The sequence below is a fragment of the Saccopteryx bilineata genome, chromosome 9 (assembly GCF_036850765.1).
Source record: "Saccopteryx bilineata isolate mSacBil1 chromosome 9, mSacBil1_pri_phased_curated, whole genome shotgun sequence".
NCBI lineage: Eukaryota > Metazoa > Chordata > Mammalia > Chiroptera > Emballonuridae > Saccopteryx > Saccopteryx bilineata.
In genome coordinates this window covers 77,939,869-77,966,016 of record NC_089498.1, presented here as the reverse complement: position 1 = coordinate 77,966,016, position 26,148 = coordinate 77,939,869, and the positions used below count along the sequence as shown (strand labels likewise).

At 40.2% G+C, this 26,148-nt stretch overlaps 1 protein-coding gene across 2 annotated transcripts in view; it reads right to left on the bottom strand.

Moving 5' to 3' along the window:
- Positions 1-14,360: 14,360 nt before the first annotated feature.
- SAMD8 (sterile alpha motif domain containing 8) overlaps positions 14,361-26,148 on the bottom strand; it is a 65,256-nt gene continuing 53,468 nt past the window's right edge. For both annotated transcript variants that reach the window (XM_066242575.1, XM_066242576.1), the window contains exons 4-6: positions 24,908-25,025; positions 18,334-18,484; positions 14,361-18,173 (exon numbers count right to left, since the gene is read on the bottom strand). In XM_066242575.1, the coding sequence (XP_066098672.1) occupies positions 17,869-18,173; positions 18,334-18,484; positions 24,908-25,025 (574 nt within the window). In that variant the 3' untranslated portion in view covers positions 14,361-17,868. The remainder of the gene's footprint in view (positions 18,174-18,333; positions 18,485-24,907; positions 25,026-26,148) is intronic.

The window sequence follows — 26,148 nt, the reverse complement described above, 5'->3', positions numbered from 1 at the left end:
TGAGAGTCCCGCCTTCTTCTTCTGGGCAGGTTGTCAGGCCACCTGGGCTTTACAGTTTTCTCATGGAGTCTGACTTCGTGGGAGAAAGAACAGCATAGCAGTAGTGGTCCCCAAAGTAACCTGTAGTAGGTCTTTGCAGAAGGACGCTACTGGCATTCCTAGATCTATGGCTCTGCCCCTGGTGATGGGGGCGGGGCTTAGGAAAGGACTCCACCTGTCCCAGGAGCCTGACATTGTTCTCCAATGGGAGGACAGGCTTTCACACACACCTCAGCTCTTTCCAAAGCCTCATTAGTTCCTTGAAACCCCAAATCCAGGAAATGTTAGCAAAAAGTAAAAAACTCATGGCTGAAACAAATGCCTAACACCCTGGTCGGTGGGCACAGACTAGCACACTAATGATGTCTATGCTCTCCCAATAGGCAAGTGAGTTCATGTAGCAAGATGTCCTCCCAGGTATTACCCATTATTTTCTCACAGGATGCCCCTCCATGACAAGTCTGTGTTTTTCTTCATTTAAAACCCTTATACCACAGGAAAACTCTATGGATACAATACAGATACAGAAGTGGGCTTGTTTTTTTGTGTGTGTGTGTTTTTTTTTTGCTTTTTTTTTAAGGAGAGGAAGTTTGGAAAGGGTGCTTGTCAAGAGTCAGGGCTGTCCCTAGCTGGTTGGCTCAGTGGTAGAGCATCGGCCCGGCGTGTGGAAGTCCCGGGTTTGATTGTTGGCCAGGGCACACAGGAAAAGCGCCCATCTGCTTCTCCACCTTTCCCTCTCTCCTTTCTCTCTATCTCTCTCGTCCCCTCCCACTGCCAAGGCTCCATGGGAGCAAAGTTGGCCCGGGCGCTAAGGATGGCTCTGTGGCCTCTGCCTCAGGTACTAGAATGGCTCCGGCCACAACAAAGCAATGCCCCAGATGGGCAGAGCATTGCTCCCTGATGAGCATGCCGGGAGTCTGTCTACCTCCCCCCACCCCCTCTGCTTCTCACTTTGGAAAAATACAAAAAAAAAAAAAAAGTCAGGGCTGTTGCTACAGCTCCCTAAAAGCCACTAAGTTCATGAGGTTCAAATCTAGAGGCCGAAGTGTACCAGGAACAGTTCCTTCAACTCTTCCAAAACAGCATCAGTTTTCTTTGCATTTCCGGCAATTTTATGAGACAAGCTACAAAGACACACCATTTGAATGAATCATTCTGCTCTCTTCTGTGCCAAGGACTTCAGTATAGTTAATTCAGATTAACTAGGCCCAACTGACAAGAGTTGGTTTGACTGACTGAATCATAAAGCATATTAAAAGAAACTCAGTTTTATTACTGTCAGGAACCTAGTGGAACTATGCTAATAAACTGCTCCTCAGTATGGGTCTCAGGGGAAATCTGTTTTAACGAACAGACGAGAATATTTTCTAACTCAGTCCATCATTTTTTATAGGGAAAGGTTGCTTGTCAGGTGTTTAGTTACTTGAAGTGCTTATTTTGTTTATATCACAGTGTCTTAGTTGGACAAACCCTGTTTATAAATGGTATAAAAAACTACCCAACTTGTCATTCCTTTGAAATTAGTGAAGTCTCGATCAATGCTACAATGCCTCTGTTAGCATAAAATCAAGTTACTGTACTCATCACCCAGAAGGAGCAATCAGGGGCTATTCTTCCAGTCAGGGGGCTACCCCATTAATCAAATTTTGTGACACAGTTCTTCCTCTCTTTCTTGTACAGAAGTTTATTAAGCAACTATGTGTCATACACTGACCTGGAGACTCACTATCAACAATCTCACTGTCTAGAAAGGGAGATAAACACAAACAAGTGTCATAAAGTGCTGTTGGCGCAAGGATCGCTAAATGAACGAAGGACAGTGGAGTGACGAAGGAGTCAGTGCAAGCCGAGAGTAGCAGGGAAGCCTCCGAGTTAGATTCTTCACTTGATTTTAGCCAAAAGGCCGAGAAGTGATTAAATGGATTCTTAAAAATGGAGGATGTTTGTGCAGCAGACAAGGAGTGCAAAGGCAGCACATAAGATGCCAGGCATGGCCCTGGCTGGCTTTCTCAGTGGATAGAGCCTCAGCCCAGTGTGCAGACAGCCTAGGTTCAAACCCCAGTCAGGGCACACAGGAGAACTGACCATCTGCTTCTCTTCCTTCTCTGCTTCTCTCCCCCACTTCCCCTCTCACAGCCAGGGGCTCATAGTCCCACTGTCGGCCTCAGGTGCTGAAGATAGCTTGGTTGATTCCAGGATCAGCCCCAGACGAGGGTTGACAGGTAGATTCCTGTTGGGGCACATGCAGGAGTCTGTCTATCTATCTCCCCTCCTCTCACTTAAAAAAAAAAAAAAAGATGCCAGGCATGATACAAGGCATGTTCAGCAAACTGCAAGTAACATGTCAAGAATGGCAATGGCAACAGATGGGATGTTAGGGGAAGAGGTAGCAGGAAGAAAGCTTACCTAGCAAGGCCAGGCTGAACAGTTCAGTTGAGGCCAGATCACAACCTACTACAGATAGTACCCGCCAGGTTCTACCTCCTTCATGAAATGACAAACATGAAATGATTACATATCATATTTAAGACAATGGTGACAAGCTAGGAAACATCAATGAAGTGTGTGTGGGGGGGCAGGTAAATCTGGTTCCTATTACTCCATCTTGGCCACAGGCAGGAGTCCCAACATTGTGACTTCTTAACTGGAAAGTTTTGAAACCCTATGTGTTGGCCCACTTAATTTCAGGCAAAGCCAAGTGAGAATGTACAAGTGACTCACCAAAGAGGCTGTATTTAAAATGCAAGAGCCTCAGAGCCAAGACCAGCCTCATGAAAACAGACTTCAGGGCAGTATAGAAATGTGTGTTAGCCTAAAAGGCTGGAAAAATACTCTGACCTCTTAAAAAAGTAGAGGCAGGCCTTTCAAGATATATAGACCAATAGGAAGGGGGCTTTAGAAATAAAATGTTAGATATATTGGTTACCTATTGCCACCTAACAAACCACACCAAAACTTAGTGGCTTAAAACAATTTATGTCTCTGTTTCTGCACATTGACTGGACAGTTTCTCCCTGATCTCCCTTAGGGTTACCCACACAGCGGCATCCACCGGTGGGTCAGCTGGGGACTGGGCTCAGCTGGAATATCTCGGCCAATGAAAACAAATTATTTCATGAAGCCTAGGTCTCTCTCATCTTAGGGCCAATGCCCTCCTCATCACTTCAGATGTTTTTGCCTAAGTGTTCACAGTGGTCACTTAGGAGTCAGAATACTGTCGATTGCTTTTTGAATTGGTGTGTTATCTGCTCCTGCATATCTTGACAGAATAGGATCAGCAGATCTAGTTCTGGCCACCAGAGAAACAAGAGTTCAAGGTGGAGTGGGGGAAGGATAAAACTGTCCCTATTCACAGATGACGAGATTGTCTACAACTATGTAAAAATCCTAAGAAATCTATAAAAGAACTTCTAGAACTAACACATGAGTTTGGCAATGTCACACGATAAAAGGGAAACATCCAAAAATCAATTGTACAGCGGGCCCTCAGGTTACAACACTGTCTACGACAGTGACGTAACCTGAATTTTGGTGTAAGTCGAAACATACCCTAGCCTAAGTCACTTGCCTATTCTAACACAGTTGTAAAATCATAATCTAGAACATAAAAACACAACTAAGCCACAGAAAAAGAAAAAGGACATAAATACACTGTACTGTACACTGTACTGTAGTAACAGAAAAAGTAACAAAAAATGAGTATAAAAATAAATTCCTTACCTTTATTCCTGTGGTTGGCTTGCACACTGGAAGGGGCATTGCATGGTGAGAGAGAGTGACCTATTGGGAGGAGGGAGCTGGAGAGGCAGGAGAACCTGCAGAAGGTGCTGGAGACACTGGGTCAGGTGAATCAGGATTGCCTAAGGAACATGCCGGAGACGCTGGAGATGATTCTACCTGTACTACAGGTGTTTCATCTCGAGAAGCAGCTAATGTAGAGGGCACAGGATCTGTTGCAGGCCTCTTTACTTTCCTAAAGAATTGTTCCACGCTAGTCTGGAAGGTTGATGACTTTTTCTCTTCTAAAATCTGCCTATAGCATTGCAAGGCATCTATGGGGAAGCAGCTGAGTTAGGCTTGCCCACTGGTTTACCGGCTGAAAGCACTTTGTCTGATTGGTGCGTGAGCATTTGGCAGCACCACGTGTGTGGGGCCTATGTAAGGTGCTTGCGCTCATGGGAATTGTGGGTGGCGAATTACCCGTCCACCACTGTAAGGGGCCATTTTGCTATTTCTTTGCCTGAGAAGCAATTTTCCCCTGCCTGTGTGCTCGTCTGCCATTGAGAGACTCTATTAAACTGAATGGCCCAACGCTTTCCGGCTCTGCAGCTTCTCTACTGACTGCCCGAATCCAATGTGGGCGTGCCTGGCCTTGGCCACTGGCATTACAGCATCCATAACAGCTCTGTGGATCTTACTGAATCTGTCATCGCTGGGGTCCTCAGCCTGAAATTTTGCTAACCCCTCCTCTACCATAGAAAAACCTTCTGCCAAACCCTTGGAAGTAAATCTCTTGGGTTCTGGGGTTTCTATCTCTTCCTCTTCAGTCACCTGCTTCTCCAGCTGAATGAGGTCCTGAGCAGACAGCTCCTCTCCATGTGATGCCAGTAGCTCAGTGACATCCTCAGCCTCCACCTCCAAATCAAGCTGTTTACCCATGGCAACAACCTTCTCTGTTAACAGCCTCCACGGACTCCTCAAAGCCATGGAAGTCACACACAAACTGGGGACACGGTTTGTTCCACACACCATTTGTTTGTTCTCACTTCATCCCAGGCAAAAGCAATGTTTTGTACTGCATTGTAAATGTTGTAAGACTTTCAAAAGTCTTTGAGTGTCAGGTTCTTGTCCTTCTCAGTTGTACTAAGGGCCATAGCAAGTGTCCTCGAGGTAGTAGGCCTTAAAAGAGGCAATGACACCTTGGTCCATGGGCTGTAAAAAGGCAGTGGTATTAGGTGGAAGGTAAACCACCTTGACATTAGGGTTGAAGTCACTCAAGTGGGCAGGGTGGCCAGGGGCATTATCCAGCACTAGCAACACCTTAAAAGGTAGCCCCTTGCTAACACAATCACACTAGCTTGTCCGTATAGTCCGTAAGTATGATGCTAACAGCATAAGCTGAAACACTTCTCAATTTTTTTAAAGTTTTTATGGGACTGAGCATTGTAAACTTGAAACACCGTATGTCAAGGTTGTCATAACCTGAGGACCCCTGTATTTCTGTAAACTAGTTATATACAATTGTAAATCAAAATTAAAAGATGATATGGAGGAATGAAAACACTAAGCATGATGCTTAGGTAATTATTTGTACAGAGCTTCAGTTTCCACCGCCAGCTAAGAGGAGCCAGGAGAGAACCAGGGAGCATGTGAACTGCAGCATTCTCCCTCCACCCCATTCTGAAATGCCCTGAGGGCAAGATGCCTCACAAGGTGGAAAGCTCTTCAGATGGTTCTGATCACTTCCAAATAGGGAACCAATCTCACTGGAGTATCAGCATCACCTGGGAACCTTTATACATGAAAATTCCTCCTCTCTATGAACTCAAACTCAGGAGGTAGCATCTACAGTTATGTTTTAACAGGCCATGTGATTCTGATAGGTCCACTATACTTTTTCAAAACAGCAACTTCCATAGTGCCTAAGTAACAAAGAGGTTTACAGCACCCTCTGCTGGTGCCCATCTGCAAAGGCCAACTTCAACCAAAAACAACTTTCATAACTCTACATTGCCAGTCTGTGGTTTTATACAAGTGAATTAAAGTTAAAAAATAAAAAAAATAAAAATCCTGGCCCTGGTCAGATGCTCAGTTGGTTAGAGAGTTATTCTAATACGCCAAGGTTGAGGGTTAGATTCCCCGGTCAGGGCACATATAAGAATCAACCAATGAATACATAAATAAGTGGAACAACAAATTGCTGTTTCTCTTTCTCTCTCAAATCAATTTTAAAACACTCTTTTCCTGTCACATCCACTGCTGCCTCTTTCCACCACTGCATTTCTGAGGTCACAGTGCTTCTCTTTGGCTTTGCTGCAGCTCGCATTCTGTGTGCATTCTTCACTCTTTCAGGCTCCAAATAAAGAACCCAGAAGAGTTTGATGAAAAACTTTCAGGGATAACAGTCTCCAAGGCCAGGCAAGTTGCCCCACACAGGTGGGTGGAGAAGACCTTCTCTGCCTTAGCCTAAGAGCAGTGTCCCTCTGGCTACCATGGAGATGTGGGATGGAAATTGGAGTCACTTCCCTACACAAAAGCAGTATCTCTTAAGAGCTTCCTATAACAAGTAAAGTAAATCTAGTCCTTATCAGGACCTTTGAGGCCTGCAGGATTGGCAGCCTGGCTCCTTCTCTAAGTTCACTCCCAATCACACTTTCCCTTCCTCACTTACACCAAAGTGGCCTAACTGCGGAACAAGCAAACCCTGTCCCAGAGGCCAGTGCACTTGCTAGATATCCCTAGCTAACCACATGGTTCCTCCCTCATTTTATTCAGGTCTCTGCTCAAAGGTCACTTCCACAGAAGGCCTTTTATTACTGTCAGGTAGTAAGTGCTCCTTGTCACTCTTTATCCTTTTATCTGTGTGTGTGTGTGTGTGTGTGTGTGTGTTAGCAATTATGGCTACTTTTTTTTTTAATTAGGTGAGAAGAGGGGAGATAGGCAGACTCCCACATACGCCTTGACTAGGATCCACCTGGCAACCTTGTCTGAGGTGGATATTTGAGTACCACGCTATTTTTAGCACCTGAAGCTGATGCACTCGGACCAACTGACCTATCCTCAGTGCCCAGGGTCATGCTCGAACCAATTGAGCTGGCTGCGGGAAGAGAAGAGGGAGAGAGAAGGGGAAGAGAAAGGGGAAGCGAAGCAGATGGTCACTTCTCCTATGTGCCCTGATGGGACAGAACCTAGAATGTCTGTACACCAGGCCAATGCTCTATCCACTGAGCAAACCGGCCAGGGCCTTATGGCTACTTAAAGAGTCAATTCCCACCAGCCAAAGATCACCAGGAGAACACATTGCTCAGTATTTAAAATAAACTTTCTGAAGCAAGAAAAACCAAACACCAAGAAGAGTAGGGTATCTCAGAGGGTATTAGAATGGGTTTGTACAGGATTTGGGTTTGTGTTAGGTGATTTTTACAGAGGGTTCAAGAAAACAAGGCAGGCAGTCGATATTTGGATTAGATGTTTACACAAAGTTGAGGCAATTCAATTCACATGTTAATTGGTAGAGGGGTGTATGCTTATTTTTGTGTTGCAGTATCTGTTTAGACCTGATTATGAGTGAAGATGGTCTATCATGGTCAGGAAGTCTTCTTCTCTTGATGTTGACATTCTGTAACATTTATGTTCAGTAGGGGAACACCACTGTAACTAGGCCAACTAACTGATGCCTATCAGGGATGCTTTTCTTTCTCATATATTTGTTTACTGGCTAGAAAGTAAGCTTCCTGAGGGCAGGGACTTTGTTTTACCACTGACATACCAGTGTTTACATAGTGCCTGGCATTTAGCAGGTGCTCAATTAATGTTTTCTAAATAGTCCTTCAAAATATCTTTCATACCTCAAGTCCTACATATCTATAATGGCACCCTATATCTGGAACAGGTAAATTTGGGTCCTCCAAATGTCTCAAGAGGTGAGGGCAGAGCCAATAGTGCTGCTGGTGGGATAGGTATAAACACCCTTCTTAGAACTTCAAACAGTGAGAGCAGCTGAGTCTTCCAGATTCTCCCTTAGAATAGACAGGACTTAAGAGTCCTTCAAATGCTCAGGGAAAACAATTAAAAAAAACCCACTACTCTCCAATAGCACGAGATGGCCAAGTTAAAGATTATGCCACAAATAAAATGAGAGGAGCATTCCTTGATCTGTTAAATTAGCTTCCTCTTCCCATTAAACATCTTATAGTCATATTTGTTAACAAAATATATGATATAGTCCAAGATTCAGTTAAGAAACCTTCAGGAAGATTTGCATACCAATAAAGTTATCACCATTCCTATAGCATTATATTACTATTTAAAAATACTTTCTCAGCTTACTAATGTAGACAGGAAATTAAGATACCATTTAAAAACTTATCAGATTGGGCTCCGGCTGGTTAGCTCAGTCAGAGTGTTGTCCCAAAAGGACAGGTTGTAGGTTTGATCCCTGGTCAGGGCATACAAGGGAAGCAACCAATGAGTGCACGGCTGAGTGGAACAAATGAATGCTTCCCTTACCCCTCCTCTCTCTGTGTCTCTAAAAATCAATCGATCAATACAAAATTAAGCCCTAGCCAGATAGCTCAGTTGGTTGGAACTTTTGTTCATAAGTGCAAAGGTGGTGAATTCAATCCCCAGTCAGGGCACATAAAGAAACAGCTCAGCGTCGGCCTAGCGTGCGGAGGACCCGGGTTCGATTCCCGGCCAGGGCACATAGGAGAAGCGCCCATTTGCTTCTCCACCCCTCCGCCGCGCCTTCCTCTCTGTCTCTCTCTTCCCCTCCCGCAGCCAAGGCTCCATTGGAACAAAGATGGCCCGGGCGCTGGGGATGGCTCTGTGGCCTCTGCCCCAGGCGCTAGAGTGGCTCTGGTCGCAACATGGCGACACCCAGGATGGGCAGAGCATCGCCCCCTGGTGGGCAGAGCGTCGCCCCTGGTGGGCGTGCCGGGTGGATCCCGGTCGGGCGCATGCGGGAGTCTGTCTGTCTCTCCCTGTTTCCAGCTTCAGAAAAATGCAAAAAAAAAAAAAAAAAAAAAAAAGAAACAGCTCGATGTACCTGTCTCTCTCTCTCTCCCTTCCTGTCTCTAAAACTCAAACAAAAGCCTAATCAGGCAGTGGTGCAGTGGATTGAGTGTCAGACTGGGACGCAGAGGAGCTAGGTTCTTGAGCATGGGCTCACCAGCATTAGGCGGGGTCACTGGCTTGAGCGTGGATCATAGACATGACCCATGGTCGCTGGCTTGAGACCAAAGGTCGCTGGTTTGAGCCCAAGGTCGCTGGCTTGAGCAAGGGGTCACTCGCTCTGCTGTAGCCCCCCAGTCAAGGCACATATGAGAAAACAATCAATGAACAACTAAGGAGCCACTACAAAGAATTGATGCTTCTCATCTCTCTCCCTTCCTGTCTATTCCTATCTGTCCCTCTCTCTGATTCTATCTCTATCTCTGTCAAAAAAAAAAAAAAAAAAAAAGAAAGAAAGAAAAAAATATATCTATCAGATTGGCAAAAATAAGAGTTCTGTAGTACACTGTTTTGACCATGTTGTGGACTAACAGGAAAACTCATATTGCTGGAAAAATAATCGGTACAACTTCTATTGAAGTCGATCTGACAATATCTAAAACAATTTTAAATGCACAAAGCCTTGGACCCAACAACTTTACTTTTAGCCAATTTATTCTACAGATACACTTGCACACATGCAAAGTAACATATTATTTACTGAAGCATTGTTTGAATAGTAAGCAATCTAAATGTCTAAATTTCAGGAAATGAGTAACAATAGATTACCGTGCTGTCATTAGCAAGAATGAAACAAATCTCATTCTTTATATTCTTGTATAGCGAGAACCCTAATATATAACATGGGAGAAAGAGAAAAGCAGCTTTTGACATCAGAGAGCTGGCCTAGTACCATCAGCTAAAACTTTGTGTTGTTAGAGGACAGCCTGCCACTCACAGCTAGGCCTTACTATTTCCTGTCGAACATAAAATTCAAAGAACACCAATACCAGACAAGAGATCTGTGACTGTGATAGATAAAGACAAAAACAAAACTACTCAGTAATAATTGCTGAACAAAGATAAAAACACAAACATTATCGAAACCAAAAAAGGACCAAATATGCCTCTATCCTATTTCTTCACCAATTGTAATATTAGCCTAAATTCATTCCTCATTCCTTATTACTGAGATTTGTACCCAATCATAAACTGCTCCAGCATCCTGAAAGCATCCATTCCACAGCAAATATGCAGTTCCTTAAAACTTTCCCCCAACCACCTAATCCAAACCCAAATTATAATTAGTCCTTTCTTACACCTTCCAACTGAGATGCCACATAATTCCCCACGTGTTCTCCCACGTTGTAGTGAGCAATACACCCAACTTATTCAACTAAGGTATGCCATTGGAAGAGAAGGCACGTTAAGTGAAATAAGCCAGGTGCAAAACCATGTACATATATGCGTGTATGTGTGTATGCTACAATTTGTACAAAATATGTAAAGATAATTTAGAAAATACATACTTGTTTGCATATGCATATAATACCTCTGGAAAAACATATTAGTTAAAATGGTTGCCTTTTGGAAGGAGAACTCAAGACTGGGGTACAGGGTGAGAGGACGAGTTTTCAGTATATAGTTTACCATGTTTAAATTATTTACTTAAAAATAATAACTTTTTAAAAAAGATAGTAAGACTTACAGGCACCACTGTGGAATCAATAGTGAAGAAAATTCAGAATCTTTCTGGACAGTTAGGTTTATCAAATTTCTGCACGAGATTTAAGCACGTTGAAATCCTCAAACTGCATCACTACTGCCAAAATGCTTTCCAGCTAAGCCTCCAAAAGCAGCCTTTGTGGAAAAATAGTATCACATTTCGTTACTTTGACGTCTTATTGATGAAGGCTGCTGATTAATCTGTATCAAAAAACCATTAGGTATAAGTATTCTCTTTAGAGCGGGATCCAGAGCTCTTAGGCCACAGTGGTTTTGCATCGCTGGCTCTCACAGGGAGCTCTGGGAGCTAACAGTCATCATTTAAATATCATGCCACTCTACCAAGGGCCTTAGTGCTGTCATCTGGTCTTCCTCAGTTAGAGCTGCGGGCAATAGCTGAGCTCCTCTGAGGCATTATATTACCCACCATCCTCGTCAAGTCTCCACAGAGCCAGCTCCCACCCACTTCCTGCCTAGCAGCCCAGCACTCCAACAGGTGGATTAAGTGCACAACCACAAGAGACAATTCTGGATACAAGGTATGTTACATATCTTAGATTCATATTACACTGATAGCAGTTGGCAGCTCACCTATTAGTGGTCTTGATCTTTCACCTGAGGGCAAAGGCCTCCTAGAAGCTATGCCCAGCCTGATCCCTTGACTTACTATCTTGGGACTTCTAGCCTTCCCTTAATCTCCAGTGATCTTTCGTGCACTTTCCACCATCTTACCTCTCTCTCTGACTTAACTTCTGCCCTTTATTAATTCCTGTTTTATAGAACTACTTATACTTGTTTCCACAATTTAGACCCTGGCAACAGGCATTCCCAAAGCTTCCATTTATAAAATCAAGCACCCCTCTCCAACAGTTCCCTAATATATACACAAATAAATCCAAATTTTTGCATGACAATTAGTTCTCTAGGCTTTTCATCATATCCCCATGAATTATCCTTCAGGGAGGGTTCAGTTCAAGTTTCACATGCTTAGTGACTTCTTGGACTCTTGGACCCTCAGACCCAGTGCCCAGGGAGCCCTTCCTCTCTCAGGCTACCATGAAGTGAAGACACGAAGTTTGTTTAGTGGCTCAGTGGTTTCCATTCCCTTCCCCTATCGTCAAGCATTTTTTTCAAAGGGAAAGCCTACAAGGAAAGCCAACTATGTAAAACACCAACTCTGGGCTTTGCCTCGTTAGCTCAGTGGTAGAGCATCAGCCCAGCGTGTGGAAGTCCTGGGTTCGATTCCTGATTAGGGCACACAGAAGCGACCATCTGCTTCTTCCCCCTTCCCCCTTCTTTCTTCCTCTCCAGCAGCTATAGCTCGATTCGAGTAAGTTGGCTTTGGGCGCTGAGGATGGCTTCATGGCCTCGCCTCAGGCACTGAAATGGCTCCCTGACTGAGCTGGAGCAGTGGCCCCAGATGGCAAAGCATCGCCCTGTATGGGGCTTGACAGGTGGATCCTGGTTGGTCGAGTGTGTATGTGGGAGTATCTCTCTGCCTCCCTGCCTCTAAGTAAAAAAAAACAAACAAAAAATAAAAAAAAAACAACTCTGGAAGAAAATGGTACAAGTTCCAACCCCTTCCCCCTACCCCTGAAGAGGTTTGGCCAAGCAGTCCTTTTTTTCCCTTTTCTTTTAGTCAAGCAGTTTTAAAACAACTGGTCTAGCCCTGGCCAGATGCTCAATTGGTTAGAGCATCATCTTGAAGTGCAGAGGCTACTGGTTTGATCCCTGGTCACAGCACATACAGGAACAGATTGATGTTTTTCCCTCTCTCTCTTCCTCTTTCTCTAAAATCAATAATTTTTTTTTTTAAAAACCCACAAAACATAAAATGACTGGTTTATTCCACCAATAAATGTTGTTAGCTACTTTTTTATGTCATCTTCCTGGCTAGAATATTAATTCCCTGGGGGCATAGACCCTATTTTACTGATCTACATTCAACTGCTGATTCAGCAATATGTACCAGGTACTGGGCCAGCAAGGCTACAGGACTTTTTATAATTTGGCCCTTAATACAACCTATGAGGTAGACACCCTCCACCCCATTTTACATATAAGGTGAAGTGGGGCTGGAAGAAACAGTCCAATTTACTCAGTGGCAGAGATGTAACTCATACCCAGGTCCCCAAAGTCTAATCCAGAGCATTTTCTATTCTACCATTTCTGGACTATTCTTTTCCAGAGTTCCTGAGAGAAGATCAGTTGGGGCCAGCGCCAGAGAGGCTACAAATTAGAATTAATCATGAAGAAAAGTTCAGCTGTGGATTAAGCTCATATGGTCCTGCACCTGTGACAATGCTTAGTGTTCCAACTACTCCATTACTTTGAGCTCCTGGGCTACCTCTAATCTAGCAATGTTCCTCTTTTCTTTCTGTTCATCATTATCTCCAAAGCTGACCTGGCAGGATGATGGCATGTTCCTAAATAACCGACATTTAAATTAAATTTCAAACGAACAGAAACTTAATGTGTCCAGGAATAAGTAGTTATTTAGTTATTTTTCTGAAGTTGGAAACGGGGAGGCAGTCAGACAGACTCCCGCATGTGCCCGACTGGGATCCACCTGGCACGCCCACCAGGGGGCGATGCTCTGCCCATCTGGGGTGTTGCTCTGTTGCAACTAGAGCCATTCTAGTGCCTGAGGCAGAGGCCACAGAGCCATCCTCAGCGCCCAGGCCAACTTAGCTCCAATGGAGCCTTGGCTGCAGGAGGGGAAGAGAGAGACAGAGAGGAAGGGGAGGGAGAGGGGTGGAGAAGCAGATGGGCGCTTCTCCTGTGTGCCCTGGCTGGGAATTGAACCTGGGACTCCTGCACGCCAGGCCGACGCTCTACCACTGAGCCAACCGGCCAGGGCCAGGAATAAGTAGTTATTTATTTCCCTTCCCTTCCTCTCAACTTCATCTACAATCTCTCTTAACACCAGCAGGAAGATCACTTTTCCTTCCTAGTTTACAGAAAAGGAGAAAGGGAAAACGATTTATCTAACAGACAACTAAGAATTAGAAAATGCCAGGGACTAGATATTACATTAGGATTTAAAGTTGCAGGGCCCAATCATTTGCAAAAATAAAAATTCACTGTATAAAAAAATAAGCCACCTGCATTAACAATGTAAAGATAAACAAGAGACTGTAATCAAACTTTCAAATGTTTTATTTTTAGTGTTTTAAAACATTTTAATACAACAAAGATATAAAATAATATATAATAGTTAAATCTGGATTTAATTTAGAATCAAGACATTTATTTATATACAATACTGTGCTTCAAGGTATGGCTACCACAGGAACTTTCACATCTTCAAGTAATACTTGTTTCTCTGTGGATGGGTGACATTTAGGTAGAATTCTTGAAACAAAACATGCCCACTTTAATTCAAGCTAGTTTTGCTTCCCCTATTTTGTACCAGTTCCACTTCCTTTATTTCATATCAGAAATACTTCAACTGTCCTAACAATCCATAGATTTTCTGAAAAAAAAATTATTAAAATTAAGCATTTTAAGATGATATTACTAACTGATAACACTACTTGGTTATGTTCAGACAACCCAGCAGTTCAGATTGAAAAAGACCAAAAATAACAATGAAATTAACACAGTCCGTCTTCTCTCTCCCCATCAGGCACAAAGCTTCCTAATGCTTAAACACAGACTACAATGAATAAAAAGTCCTTTGGTTAATTTAGGGTAAAACATATTCGAAAAACCAACTTTATTAGTAGCTGAATTGTGGCTTTTAGATTTCCCAGATATTTTTATTGAACTTGATGCAAAGTAGTAAGCCACATTTTAGTTACTTGAAATTGGTGGCATTTGCAGGGGTGAAGGATAGGCGAGAGGGGTCCAAAACCTACTTCCATAGTAATTTCAGTCATGCAAAGCCACTCAAAGACAGAGAGGGGGGGAAAATATCTCAATCTCTTTCCTTTTTCATTGGTCACCTGAAGCAGCCTGACTTGTGACGGTACCAACAAATTCTCCTCTATAGAGGTATAGGGGTAATTTAGGCTAAACTTTTTTACAAATGCAAACTGACTTAAATGCCAAGTAAAGTTGGCATTAAAACTGACATGCTCTATTGGCTTTGCCACTATCTAAATGAAACCAGTACTGTTTCAGAAAGCTATTGAACTATTCTGGAAGAGAGCTTTCTTGTCTCAAATGCCTGAGTACCTTAAAGAACTATTACTATAATTACTTTTGTAAGGGATAATTTGTCTACAAAAAGACTACCAAAGAATTAAATTTATTAGATCAGACGGTTTAAAACTAGAATATAGTTAATTTCCTCAAGCATTTTAGAAGTAGAATCCTTAAAAAAAATTTACTATGAAAATAATGATAAAATTGCCTTTTAATGAATCTAGTCAAAGCAAGAGTTACGGATATGACTTTGACTATAATAACACTTTCCAAAGAAATGTCCCTAAAACAGTCTGCTTCATATTAGCTCTAAAAGCATTTGACTCTTCTGTTCTCCATTTACAAATGATAGAATGTATGGAATTCTAAATAACAACAATCAGGGAGGTACAGGGTCAGTTACATTACTGATAGGCGTCTCAGTCAATGGGTTTGTTTCTTGTGAACAGTCCACACTTAGTAACTGACTGAGTCTATGGCTAAGCTCATTGCTTTCTGATTTTAAAACAATATACTAAGTATTAAACTGGCCCAGCACATGGAAGTTGTATTTGTACAGTAGCAACGCTGGCCACAGAGAATTATGGAGAGGATAGGCATGTTGAGAATTCTGCAGCATGGAAGAAAAGGTTCCTCCCAAATTATTTGGTGATAATAGCAAAATGGTCTTCTTTAAAACATCCTACTCCCTGCAAACTTCAAATACCCTTCAGTAACACTGTCCAGCATGGACTTTAAAAGAAAAAAAGAAAAAGAAAAATGTCAGTCCTGTCCCCAGGAACAAAAAATGCATCAGTCTCTCAATAAACCCTCCGTTTGCATCCCCAAACCAGAACTTTCTTGGTTCCTTCCATGCTCGTGTCTCGGTATAATGATATAAGTCTCTCTCAAGTCTGCAACTGTAGAGCCTAGGGCAAGGTCAAAACTATGTAGGTCTAAGGAATGTAGCTTCTCTACCTAGTCACATTCACACCCAACATGTACATGTAAATTCTATCTTCACTGTAGTTTAGATTTTAACAACAATAACAAATATAAAGACAAAATCTGGAAATTCCTGGACAAAAGACAACTAAAATATAGGTTTCATATTAAGAAAAAAATTTTGTCTCTTCAATTAAAAAAGTGTCATAAGAAAGAGACTTGGAGATGACTGACTTATGTAAACACTGCCTTGTAATAGTTATTTATAACAATAAGTTATAAGTCTAACTTACCTTTTCCTCAAAACAGATTTGATAAATGCAAGGCTCTAAAGTTGTTTTAATCCTCAGTGCAGTCTGCTGTTAGGCACTCTCAATATCAATAGCTCTGCAAATTAGCTGCAATTTATTTTGTTCTATTTTGTTCTAGAATAGAATCCATATGAAGGAAAGAAGACTGATGGCAGGAAGTTTACCATTAAGTAGCTACTTAACATTCTTGACTTAATGTTGCCACAGATTTCTTTCAAACATTTTCCCAACAGCGAACAGTAGTCCCTCCTTAGCTAAATTCAGTCCTGTACTATCATTTGAAGAAAAGAAAAGACAGCACCACATCTTTTGACATCAAGGGTCAAACTCCTTTCAATGCATAGGAAGCATCCTTCACCCATCATAACTATGCAAATTCCCTTAGATAAAATATTGGCATTTTTGTCCCTAGCATGTAATAGAACCAATAACTTAAGATAAAAGATTCCGAAGTATGAGATTTGAAAGCATAATACAATGCATTGCTCTGTGCCATTTCTCAAGTGAGAAGTAAAAAATAATGTTCAGAGCAGACTCAAACTGGTATCATTCAGCATTGGCTAAAACTTGTTACACAATATTCCTTCCTGCCCAATCCATTTAGGCTCCTCTGTAGCTTATACAAGAGTGGAAACATAACTCAAAGTGCAAAAAATAAACTATTTCACCCATATGAAGAGCAGCCAGCACCTTTTCTAACTCCTTGTTTTAAAATGGAATGTTAAAGCCACGCTAGGAACATTCCAAGTGGCTAAACTCATCAGTTAGGGTTCAAATTCCAATTCCACAACCATCCTGCCATAACTACTCTATAAAATCATTAAAAGTGAAGTGACAGATGTTATCAGAGGTCAAATTACATATGGTATTAGTGTTGTAAACAGCAACTAAGATACAGCACTTCCTGACTGCCAAATTAAGACTAAGTAGAAAAAATGTATGTACACAATTGTATTTTAAAAATAAAAACAACAAAACCTTTTCATATCCAAATATGTCTGTGACTGCTTACTTCTGATGGCCAAGAATGAAATTTCAAAAACCAGAAAGTTATACTATGCTTGCAATCTGTTATCAGTTTCTTTTCAGAAGAGAAAAAATAATTTTTGCATGCATATCTCTGTACTTAAGGACCTAAGAACTTTATCTAACTACTGGTAAAACACTCCACTGTTTTCCTCATTAAATAACATCATTAAAAAAGCATAAAAGTGGGCTGTCATCTCACCAACAGCTAGAGCACAAAGTTATTCCAGGTGCGTACATCACTAAACTTCAGCCGACTTGATATATATGGATGCAGTCCTTCTTCCCCGTGAATCTGTGGTCATGCTGAACCCTCAACAGCAACTGCATCTTTCGTTGCATCTTTGGTGAAAAATGCCAGTACTGTATTAGTACTCTGTCACCTCAGGTATGGCCTCTTTCTCCTCTTGTTTCAGGCATCCTGGTATGTTCAATATTCTTTTGTTAAAGATGACAGAAGGCAGAAATTGTTAGTAAAATTGACTACTTTCCAGAGTTGCATTTTTTAAAAGACACAGAGATTAATTCAAAGAACAGGTACTGTTCACTTTGTAGGGTTTTTTCATTTGAAAATAATAAGAAACTTCAAAAAATATTATTTCTTGACTGGAGTCCTATTGGAAATTAAAAAAAAAAATCCTTCAACCAGCAAATTGCTTAAGCTGTTTTGCTTAAGTTCAGTAAGCAAATACTCAACAAATAAGGGTAACAAACTGACTTCAATCACAAAATTACTTCTGCCTAAAGAGAAGGGGCAAAAAACATCCACTTAAGCTTTCCATTCGAACAGATATGTAAGGACTCTTGATTGTTCCTTCTTGTTTTCTATAATCACAGCCTTGCTTAGAACAGGGAAATTTACTTTGTCAACATATAAGCCAAAAAGCAAGGCATCCAGGAACAACCTAGAGGGAGAAAGCAAAGTTATTCACTTTCAACAATTACTGTGTATTTAATCACGAACCCACAACAAAGATAGTCTTCACCCAATTAGTCTTTTCATTATTGCTGGTTTTGAAAATGGCCAACAATATTCATTAGGTACTGTACCATTAACATTACATTCAAAAAAAGAAAACATGGGAAACCAAATTCTTGCTCTCCTACTCTGCTGATATGCTCTGGTATTAGCTAAAGTATGGTAGTACAAAAAGAGTCTTGTTGTGATATAAAAGGCAATAAACACATCAATGGAATAATGTTCATGGGCAGCCAAAATGAAGAAGATTCCAAAGAGGTTGAGAACCCAGGATAAAGTGTGCAAGAAATTCCAGCTTCTTGGTGTATCTGGGAAAAGGACAGAAAGATCATTTTAGAACCACATTCCTTCCAATGCTTCTCAGACACGTTTCTTAGGTCCCATTCTTCATAGAACTTGACACCCTTCCCGCAGTCTCCTTTGCAGATATTCATCTAATAGGCACACAAGCACTAAACAGGTACTTACATTCAGTAACAAAGAAATTCAGCATAGTTAGGACGACTGTGTGGCCACTAAACATGTAATCTCCACAAGTGTGAACGCCGGTTAGGGTCATACCAAAGCCACTCCAAATGGCAAAGGCCCGGTGTAATTTCTCCCATACACTGCCATATATCTATAAAGAAAGCTATGAATTAGTGCTTCAAATGCTCAGGGAGGTAAGAGCTCCTAAATATCCACTCCTATTCAAATTCAAATGCTTGAATGACTTAGAAATAAGAGGTAAGCAAAAGCAACCAGACTTCCAGTCTAATTTAAATTCCAGAATTTGGCTGTACTCAGAAATATTTTGGTAATTAAATAAAATCAATGTAACTCAAACTTCTCTACTAGGAGTTTCTTTTCTTTTTTTGTGGGAAAGACATACAGACAGGATGGGAGAGAGATAAGGAGCATCAACTTGTAGTTGCAGTACCTTAGTTGTTCATTGATTGCTTCTCATTTGTGCCTTGACTGGGGGGCTCCAGTCCAGCCAGTGATCTCTTGCTCAACCAGCAACCTTTGGGCTCAACCTTTGGAACTTCGGGGTTTCAAATCTGGGACCTCAGTGTCCTAGGTCGATGCTCTATCCACTGTTCCACCACCAGTCAGGCACACTAGTAATTTCTTTATGATAAAAACATCATTACTATATAAAAATATTTTCAAGTTTTTAATCCAATAACAGAGTAGTATTTTCTTGGCTCTTCTTACCAATAAGAAACAGGCTATGCCAGCTTGGCCTGTGATAGATCAGTGGATAGAGCATCGACCTGGGACTCTCTGGTCGCCAATTCAAAACCTTGGATTTGCCTGGTCAAAGCACATATGACAAGCAATAATGAACAACTAAAGTGAAGCAACTATGAGTTAATACTTCTCTTCCCACCCCTCATTTTCTCTGTAAAATGAATAAATAAAATCTTTTGGCGCAGTGGATAAAGCGTCAACCTGGAAATGCTGAGGTCGCCGGTTCGAAACCCTGGGCTTGCCTGGTCAAGGCACATATGGGAGTTGATGCTTCCAGCTCCTCCTCCCTTCTCTCTCTCTGTCTCTCTCTCTTCTCTCTCCCTCTCTCTCTCTCCTCTCTAAAAATGAATAAATAAAAAAATTTAAAAAATAAAATAAAAAATAAAAAGAAAGAAAAAGAAATAGGTTATGCCAGAGATAATTTAGGCTACCAATCAATATCCATTCTCCCCTTCTTCATTGGTAACAGAAGCTCAAGTTTATCTGAAACGGTAATGAACTCAACCAAAACACTGCTTTTCCCAGCTATCCTTGCAGCTAGATGTGGCTATGTGACTAAGTTCTGTACAATAATACATTAGTGAAAATATAAAATATTTCTAGGAAGGCTATTTATAAAGCAAAGAGACAACAGCTTGGAATAAGTCTTTTCTATCTTTCCTTTTTCTAGCCTACAAATCAGACGTGCTAGCTGAAGCCCCAGCAGGCATCTTAGACTACAAAGTGATCTGCAAGCCAAGTGTTAGGAGAGCAGAAAGACAGAAGAATCATGAGTTTTATTTTTTTAATTTATTGATTTTAGAGAGAAGAAGAGAGAGAGAGGAAGAAAATAATCAATTTGTTGTTCTACTTATTTATGCATTCATTGGTTAATTCCTGTATGTGCCCTAATCATGGATTGAACCTGCAACCTTAGAATATTGGGATGATGTTCTAACTGAACTACCTGTCCAGGGCCATGAGTTTCTGATGACTCCATAAAGTTACCCTATCTGACCTAGAGTACCTACTTTCAGACTTTGCTTATGAGAAAATAAATCATTGTTAAACCATAACCATCTTGAATTTCCCATTATTAGAAGCCAAACCCCAACTCCCACAAAGAGGTTTAAAAAGTAATTCATTTTGAGGAAGAGTTTAAGCAATGGTCACATACACACACATAAAAAGACATTTAACATATAGTAACAATTCAAAAAATTGCTAAAATTTTATGTGCATTGTACCATGTTTTATGTTATTTTATGTGTTATTACATTGAATGTCCACAACAATCCTATGAAGTAATTCACTTGTATCGATAACGGAATGGGCCTAGAGAGGTCACACAGCTAGTAACATAACTGGATGTGAACCCAGGAAGTCTAGTTCCAAAACTCTTACTTTTTGAATATTCTACCATGGCTAATGAACAAAAGAAACTGAAACCAGCAGTTAACAGTAAAGATGTTTAGGTATTAGAGCATGGAGTCTAGAGATACAGGTTTAGGATTTAACTAAATGTTTCAAATATTTTGGCTGTGACATAGCTTTTAGTCAAAGATTAAGAAGATACGTTAGTCACTTATAGTCAAAGATTATAGTGTATATTAGTCATGTCCTAAAGGCCTACCTGGAAAGCAAGTTCCAGAAAAAAAGGCTGAAAAGTACACTTTGCTTGAGATAAGAGAAAAATCTAGTTAGTTAAGCACAAAACAATGATAGTTTAAAAAAGAGGTTACAAGATGTTTTCACTTTAAAGATGTCACTAATGTATAATTATGTAATACTTTGCAGAATCTTGGTTCCTTACCCAGACAGGTTCAACAATCACAGTGATAAAAACACCAAATAAGATGATGTCAGGAAATGAATTAATGTGACTGAGGAAAAGCACTGAAACTTGCCAATTAGCTTTACCCTCAGACTCTAACTCCTAACCCTCAATCTCTGTCTTTAAAAACCCTGATCAAAAGCCCCTGGAGAGACTGGGTTAAAAGCGATAGTTTCCCGTTTTCTTGGCTTGGCACTATGACAATAAATGGCTTCAATTTCTACAGTTGAGAGCAGGAGAGGAAGAATTTATTAGAGAAAAGAAAAGAGAAGGTACTGAAGTATATGATTTAGTTCTTCCCTGACCTCTAAGGAGAATAGGATTAGAGATGTTTCTCTCATGAAAATTTAAAAAAATCAGGCAGTGAAGAACAGAGACTGCTAGGAAAAAGTTTCAGCCACAGACAGGAAGCAAGTAATGCCAGTTGAAAAAAAAAAAGTAATTACTGTTCAATTACTCAAGTCTCCCTATCCTTTCTCATCTCAAATATCCCAAATATTCTTCCAGAAAAAAAAGTTGTAACAATACAATAGAATGATTAAGATGCTTTTTTTTTTTTTTATTAATTTTTAGAGAGGAGAGAGGGAGAGAGAGAGACAGAGAGGGAGAGAGAGGAGAGAGACAGAGAGAGAGAAGGGGGAAGAGCTGGAAGCATCAACTCCCATATGTGCCTTGACCAGGCAAGCCCAGGGTTTCGAATCGGCGACCTCAGTATTTCCAGGTCGATGCTTTTTTATTCACTGCGCCACCACAGATCAGGCGATTAAGATGCTTTGATGAGACGTGGTGTAAGTATTTCTTTCCTTAAGGTGAGTCTATTAATTTCAATTAAAAAAAAAAAAAAGCATATTCTTGGTTCTGTCCCCAAACCTCCTACTTCTGGAAATGAGATTTCAAGCAATTAATTTATTATAATGAAACTGCCCTATGCAGTTCACTGTAAGGGATTTGATGGCTAGTTACTATCACTTTCATCTTCTATTTTTAGTGACTGCTGCAAATAATTAGGCCAATAAGTAGGTTATCTTTTCATTCAAAGCAATTAACAGCATTTAGGCATATCTGTATACAAAGCTCCATATATAATTAACTGATAATGAGAAACAGTCATTAGAGACAGAAAAAGGACTGTCCACACTGCGGAGGGATAGTACCTAATTTATTTTTGTAGCATTATGTTGCAACCCTATACACATATATTTAGTGGCTGACCCACAATTAAATCCTTTGGCAACAGGAAACTCTTTTCAGTGTAATAAGCTTACATTTTCTTCTTTTAAATCTCTTCCAATCGATTAGGATACTGTTTGGGGAAACTATTGTATCTCTACTTCAAACCATGTACAGAAATAAATTCAATAAAGATTTAGATATAAAACAAGACTATAAAAGTTTAAGATATCATCATTAATTAATCAGAATGGCAGCGACTCATACGATCAATAAGGAAGAGTGCTGGCATGGGAGTAGGAAAACTGACATGTATACAGTTTTAGTAATGAAAACTAGTCCTTTTAGCAGACATTTGAATAATACATATCACAATTTTTAATGTGTGTGGTTCTTTGATTTCATAATTTCACTTCCAAAAACTTATCTTAAGGAGATGATGGCCTGACCTGTGGTGGTGCAGTGGATAAAGCTTTGACCTGGAATGCTGAGGTTGCCGGTTCAAAACCCTGGGCTTGCCAGGTCAAGGCACATATGGGAGTTGATGCTTCCTGCTCCTCCCCCCTTGTGTCTCCCTTCTTTCTCTCTCTCTCTCCCTTCTCTCTCTCTCTCTCTCTCCTCTCTCTCTCTCTCTCTCTCTCCTCTTTCAAATGAATAAAGAAGATCCTTTAAAAAATTAAAAATAAATAAATAAGGAGATGATGAAACAGTGAAAAAGCATAAATGTACAAGGATGTTTACGACAGCATTGTTTATAAATCATAAGATTTGGAAACAACCTAAATGTACATCACTTGGAGACTGTAAGCCATTCAAGGGAACACTCTGTAGCTATTGAAAAGATGAAGCATAGCTATACATATTTCTTCGGAAAAAAGTAAACACCATACTATTAAATAAAACATAAGCTAAAACCCTATGGCTGCAATATAATAATCTTATCTTTTGTTTAAAAAGTATCTAACCAGATAAACTTATTTGAATGTGTAAGCATGCTTAAAAATAGCTTATGAGACTATATACATGACTGTTAACAGCATTATTTATGAAGCAAAGTAAAAGAGGAAATTATGTGAGCTTTTACTTTTTAATTTATATATTTCTATAAAATTTGAATTTTTATAATAAGCTTATATAACTTTATAATTAGAAAAAATTAATTTCCCTTAAAAAAAAACCAAAAAGAGCTTTTACCTTAAAAAATAAAACATTCCTTTTTTACACTAAATCCTGTCATCTAACCCATCCACCTTTCTTACTAGTTAGTCTCCTACCACCTGGAGAAAGTTTTGTCATCCTTTACTCAGGGCTATATTTTTAGCTCTTTTTCCCTCCCTTCTTTTTCCAAGTGAGAGGAGGGGAGATAGAGAGACAGACTCCCATGTGCACCCCGATAAGGATCCACCAGGCAACCCCCATCTGGGGCCATGCTCGCAACTGAGCTATTTTTAGTGCCTGAGGAGGAGGTTCCATGGAGCCATCCTCTGTGCCTGAGCAGATGAGCTCTGAGCTTGAATCTAACTGAGCCACGGTTGTGGGAAGGGAAGAAAGAGAGAGGAAGAAGGGGAGGAGTGGAGAAGCAGATGGTCACTCCTCCCGTGTGCCCTGACCAGGAATTGAAGCCAGGACATCCTACATGCCAGGCCAGTGCTCTACACTAAGACAACTGGCCAGGCCTATGTTTAGCTCTGATCTCCTTCGACTGCTTACTCTTCTCTTGGTGGCAATGCAGCTATTTATATTGCAGTAGAAGAACTGACAATTTTGTTTTATATTTTACAAAGAACATTAAAATCACAAAGGTGTTAACATATACATTTGAATATTTGGGAACACAACTAAAACATAGAGGCTTAGAAAAGTAGGATAATAAATTCTATTGTACAAATTTAATGAGTTACAACAGCCAATCTTGTATATAAAGTAAAGGTGATCTTCAGGATTTTTTTTATTTCTTAAAGGTATTCATTACCCAGGTTTTTGTTCCCATCTGGATAATCTCTTCTTTCTCAATTTAACCAGAAGCGATGTCTACAATATACCAAAACAAGCTACAAAATAAAACAAAGAATCAGCCTGACCAGGCGGTGGCGCAGTGGATAGAGTATCGAACTGGGACGCAGAGGACCCAGGTTCAAAACCCTGAGGTCACCGGCTTAAGTGTGGGCTCACCCGGCTTAAACATGGGGTCACTGGCTCAACCGAGCATGGGATCATAGACATGACCCCATGGTTGCTGACTTGAGCAAGGGGTCACTCACTCTGCTGTAGCCCTCTAGTCAAGGCACATATGAGAAAGCAACCAATAAACAACTAAGGTGCTGCAGCGAAGAACTGATGTTTCTCATCTCTCCTTTCCTATCTGTATTCTTATCTGTCCCTCTCTCTCTGTCACAAAAAAATAAAATAAAATAAATCAGTCATTATTTAGTATATTCCAGAAAGAGTAAAGTTATAGTAATGGCATTACATTTTAATGAAATATAATCAAACTTCAAGTTTTAAAAAAGGAGTGATGATGACAGTGAAGGGAACAGTCACGTGGTATGAACTACAGATGTTGAGGATAGTGGGAAAAGGAAAGTGATTAATTCAAAGGAACTTTTTTCCTACAGCTCTACAGAGTATCAATGTATAGAAGTAAAGGAGAGGTAGATTCTAGCTTAAAAGTTTCACCAAATTATTTCTAGAGGTTTATTACAGATATTGAAAATATTAGAAAGGCCATTTTAATAGTAAAAGAAAAGTCTTAGCCCTACTGCATATATGGGGCCATCAACCCCCCAAGAGCAAGAGGAAAGAATGATAAAGAAGGTAGCAGGCTACCTTTCCGGTACACTGCAGGTGCTGTCCTGGCACGGAGAGGGAGGTCACAAACATGGTAAAGCAGCGAAGCAAGAATACAGTGCCCATCAGACTACAGAGCCTTCGCAAAAGTATTGACCTGTGAACAAAGCGACCAAAAGGGAGAGAGATCAGAAGAAAACAAACCAAAATAACCCAGACATCAAATGTTAACTTCAAGGGAGAGCAAACAGGGAAACCACTAGACTCTGGAAGAGGACAGAAATCTCAGAGACTATCAAAAAAGTCCAGTAGAACTTTCTGTAATGATAAAAATGCTCTAAAATTGCACTGTCCAATAAGCTATCTACTTGTGACTCTTAGCACTTGAAATGTTACTAGTATGACTGAAGAACTAAATGTTAATTTTATTTCATAATCACTAATTTAAATCTAATAAATGGCCACATGTAGTTATCACCTGCCATGTTGGACAGTGCATACCTAAGAGCGTCATTTCATTCACAAGAAAACATGCCTAAGAGACAAAGAGTTCTGTAAAAGAGAAGACTAGTACCTAGCCTGACTCTTAGCTTAGTGTTAGACTTATTACTCATATATTGCTCATAAATTACTTACATAATGAGAGATAAATTTGAATACATAGTTCTAGGGAATTTTTTGCTCATTACTAGCATTGTAAATTTGTTATTGATAATAGCTATCTATTAAATGTTATTTAACATCTCAAATTTAAGTTATAAAATACTAAATTTTTAAAAAATAGTAAGGTTTTTGTTTAGTTTGAATTGAATTTACTGGGGGTGACACTGGTTAATAAAATTATTACGGTTTCAGGTGTACAATTCTATGTGTGTGTGTGTGTGTGTGTGTGTGTGTATATATATATATATATATATATATATATATATATCATCTGTATATTGTATTGTGTGTTCACCACTCCAAGTCAAGGGTCCCTCCATCACCAGTTATCCCTTCCTTATTCTCCTCCACCTCCCACTACCCTCCTTTCCCTCTTGTAATCACCATACTGCTGTCTGCGTCAATTTTTTTTAAATACTAAATTTTATATTAATTATATCTCTAACAAAAATTCTAAAGTGAATTGTGACATCACTTGTACTGTTATACTATTTTTTTAAATGTCTTAAGCCAAACCAGACTATAAGATTCTGAAATTCAGAAACTATATAAGCTTTACACATTTTCAAAATGTTGCTCCCATCCTCACAAAAAGCACTGAACACAAGGTTAGGTAT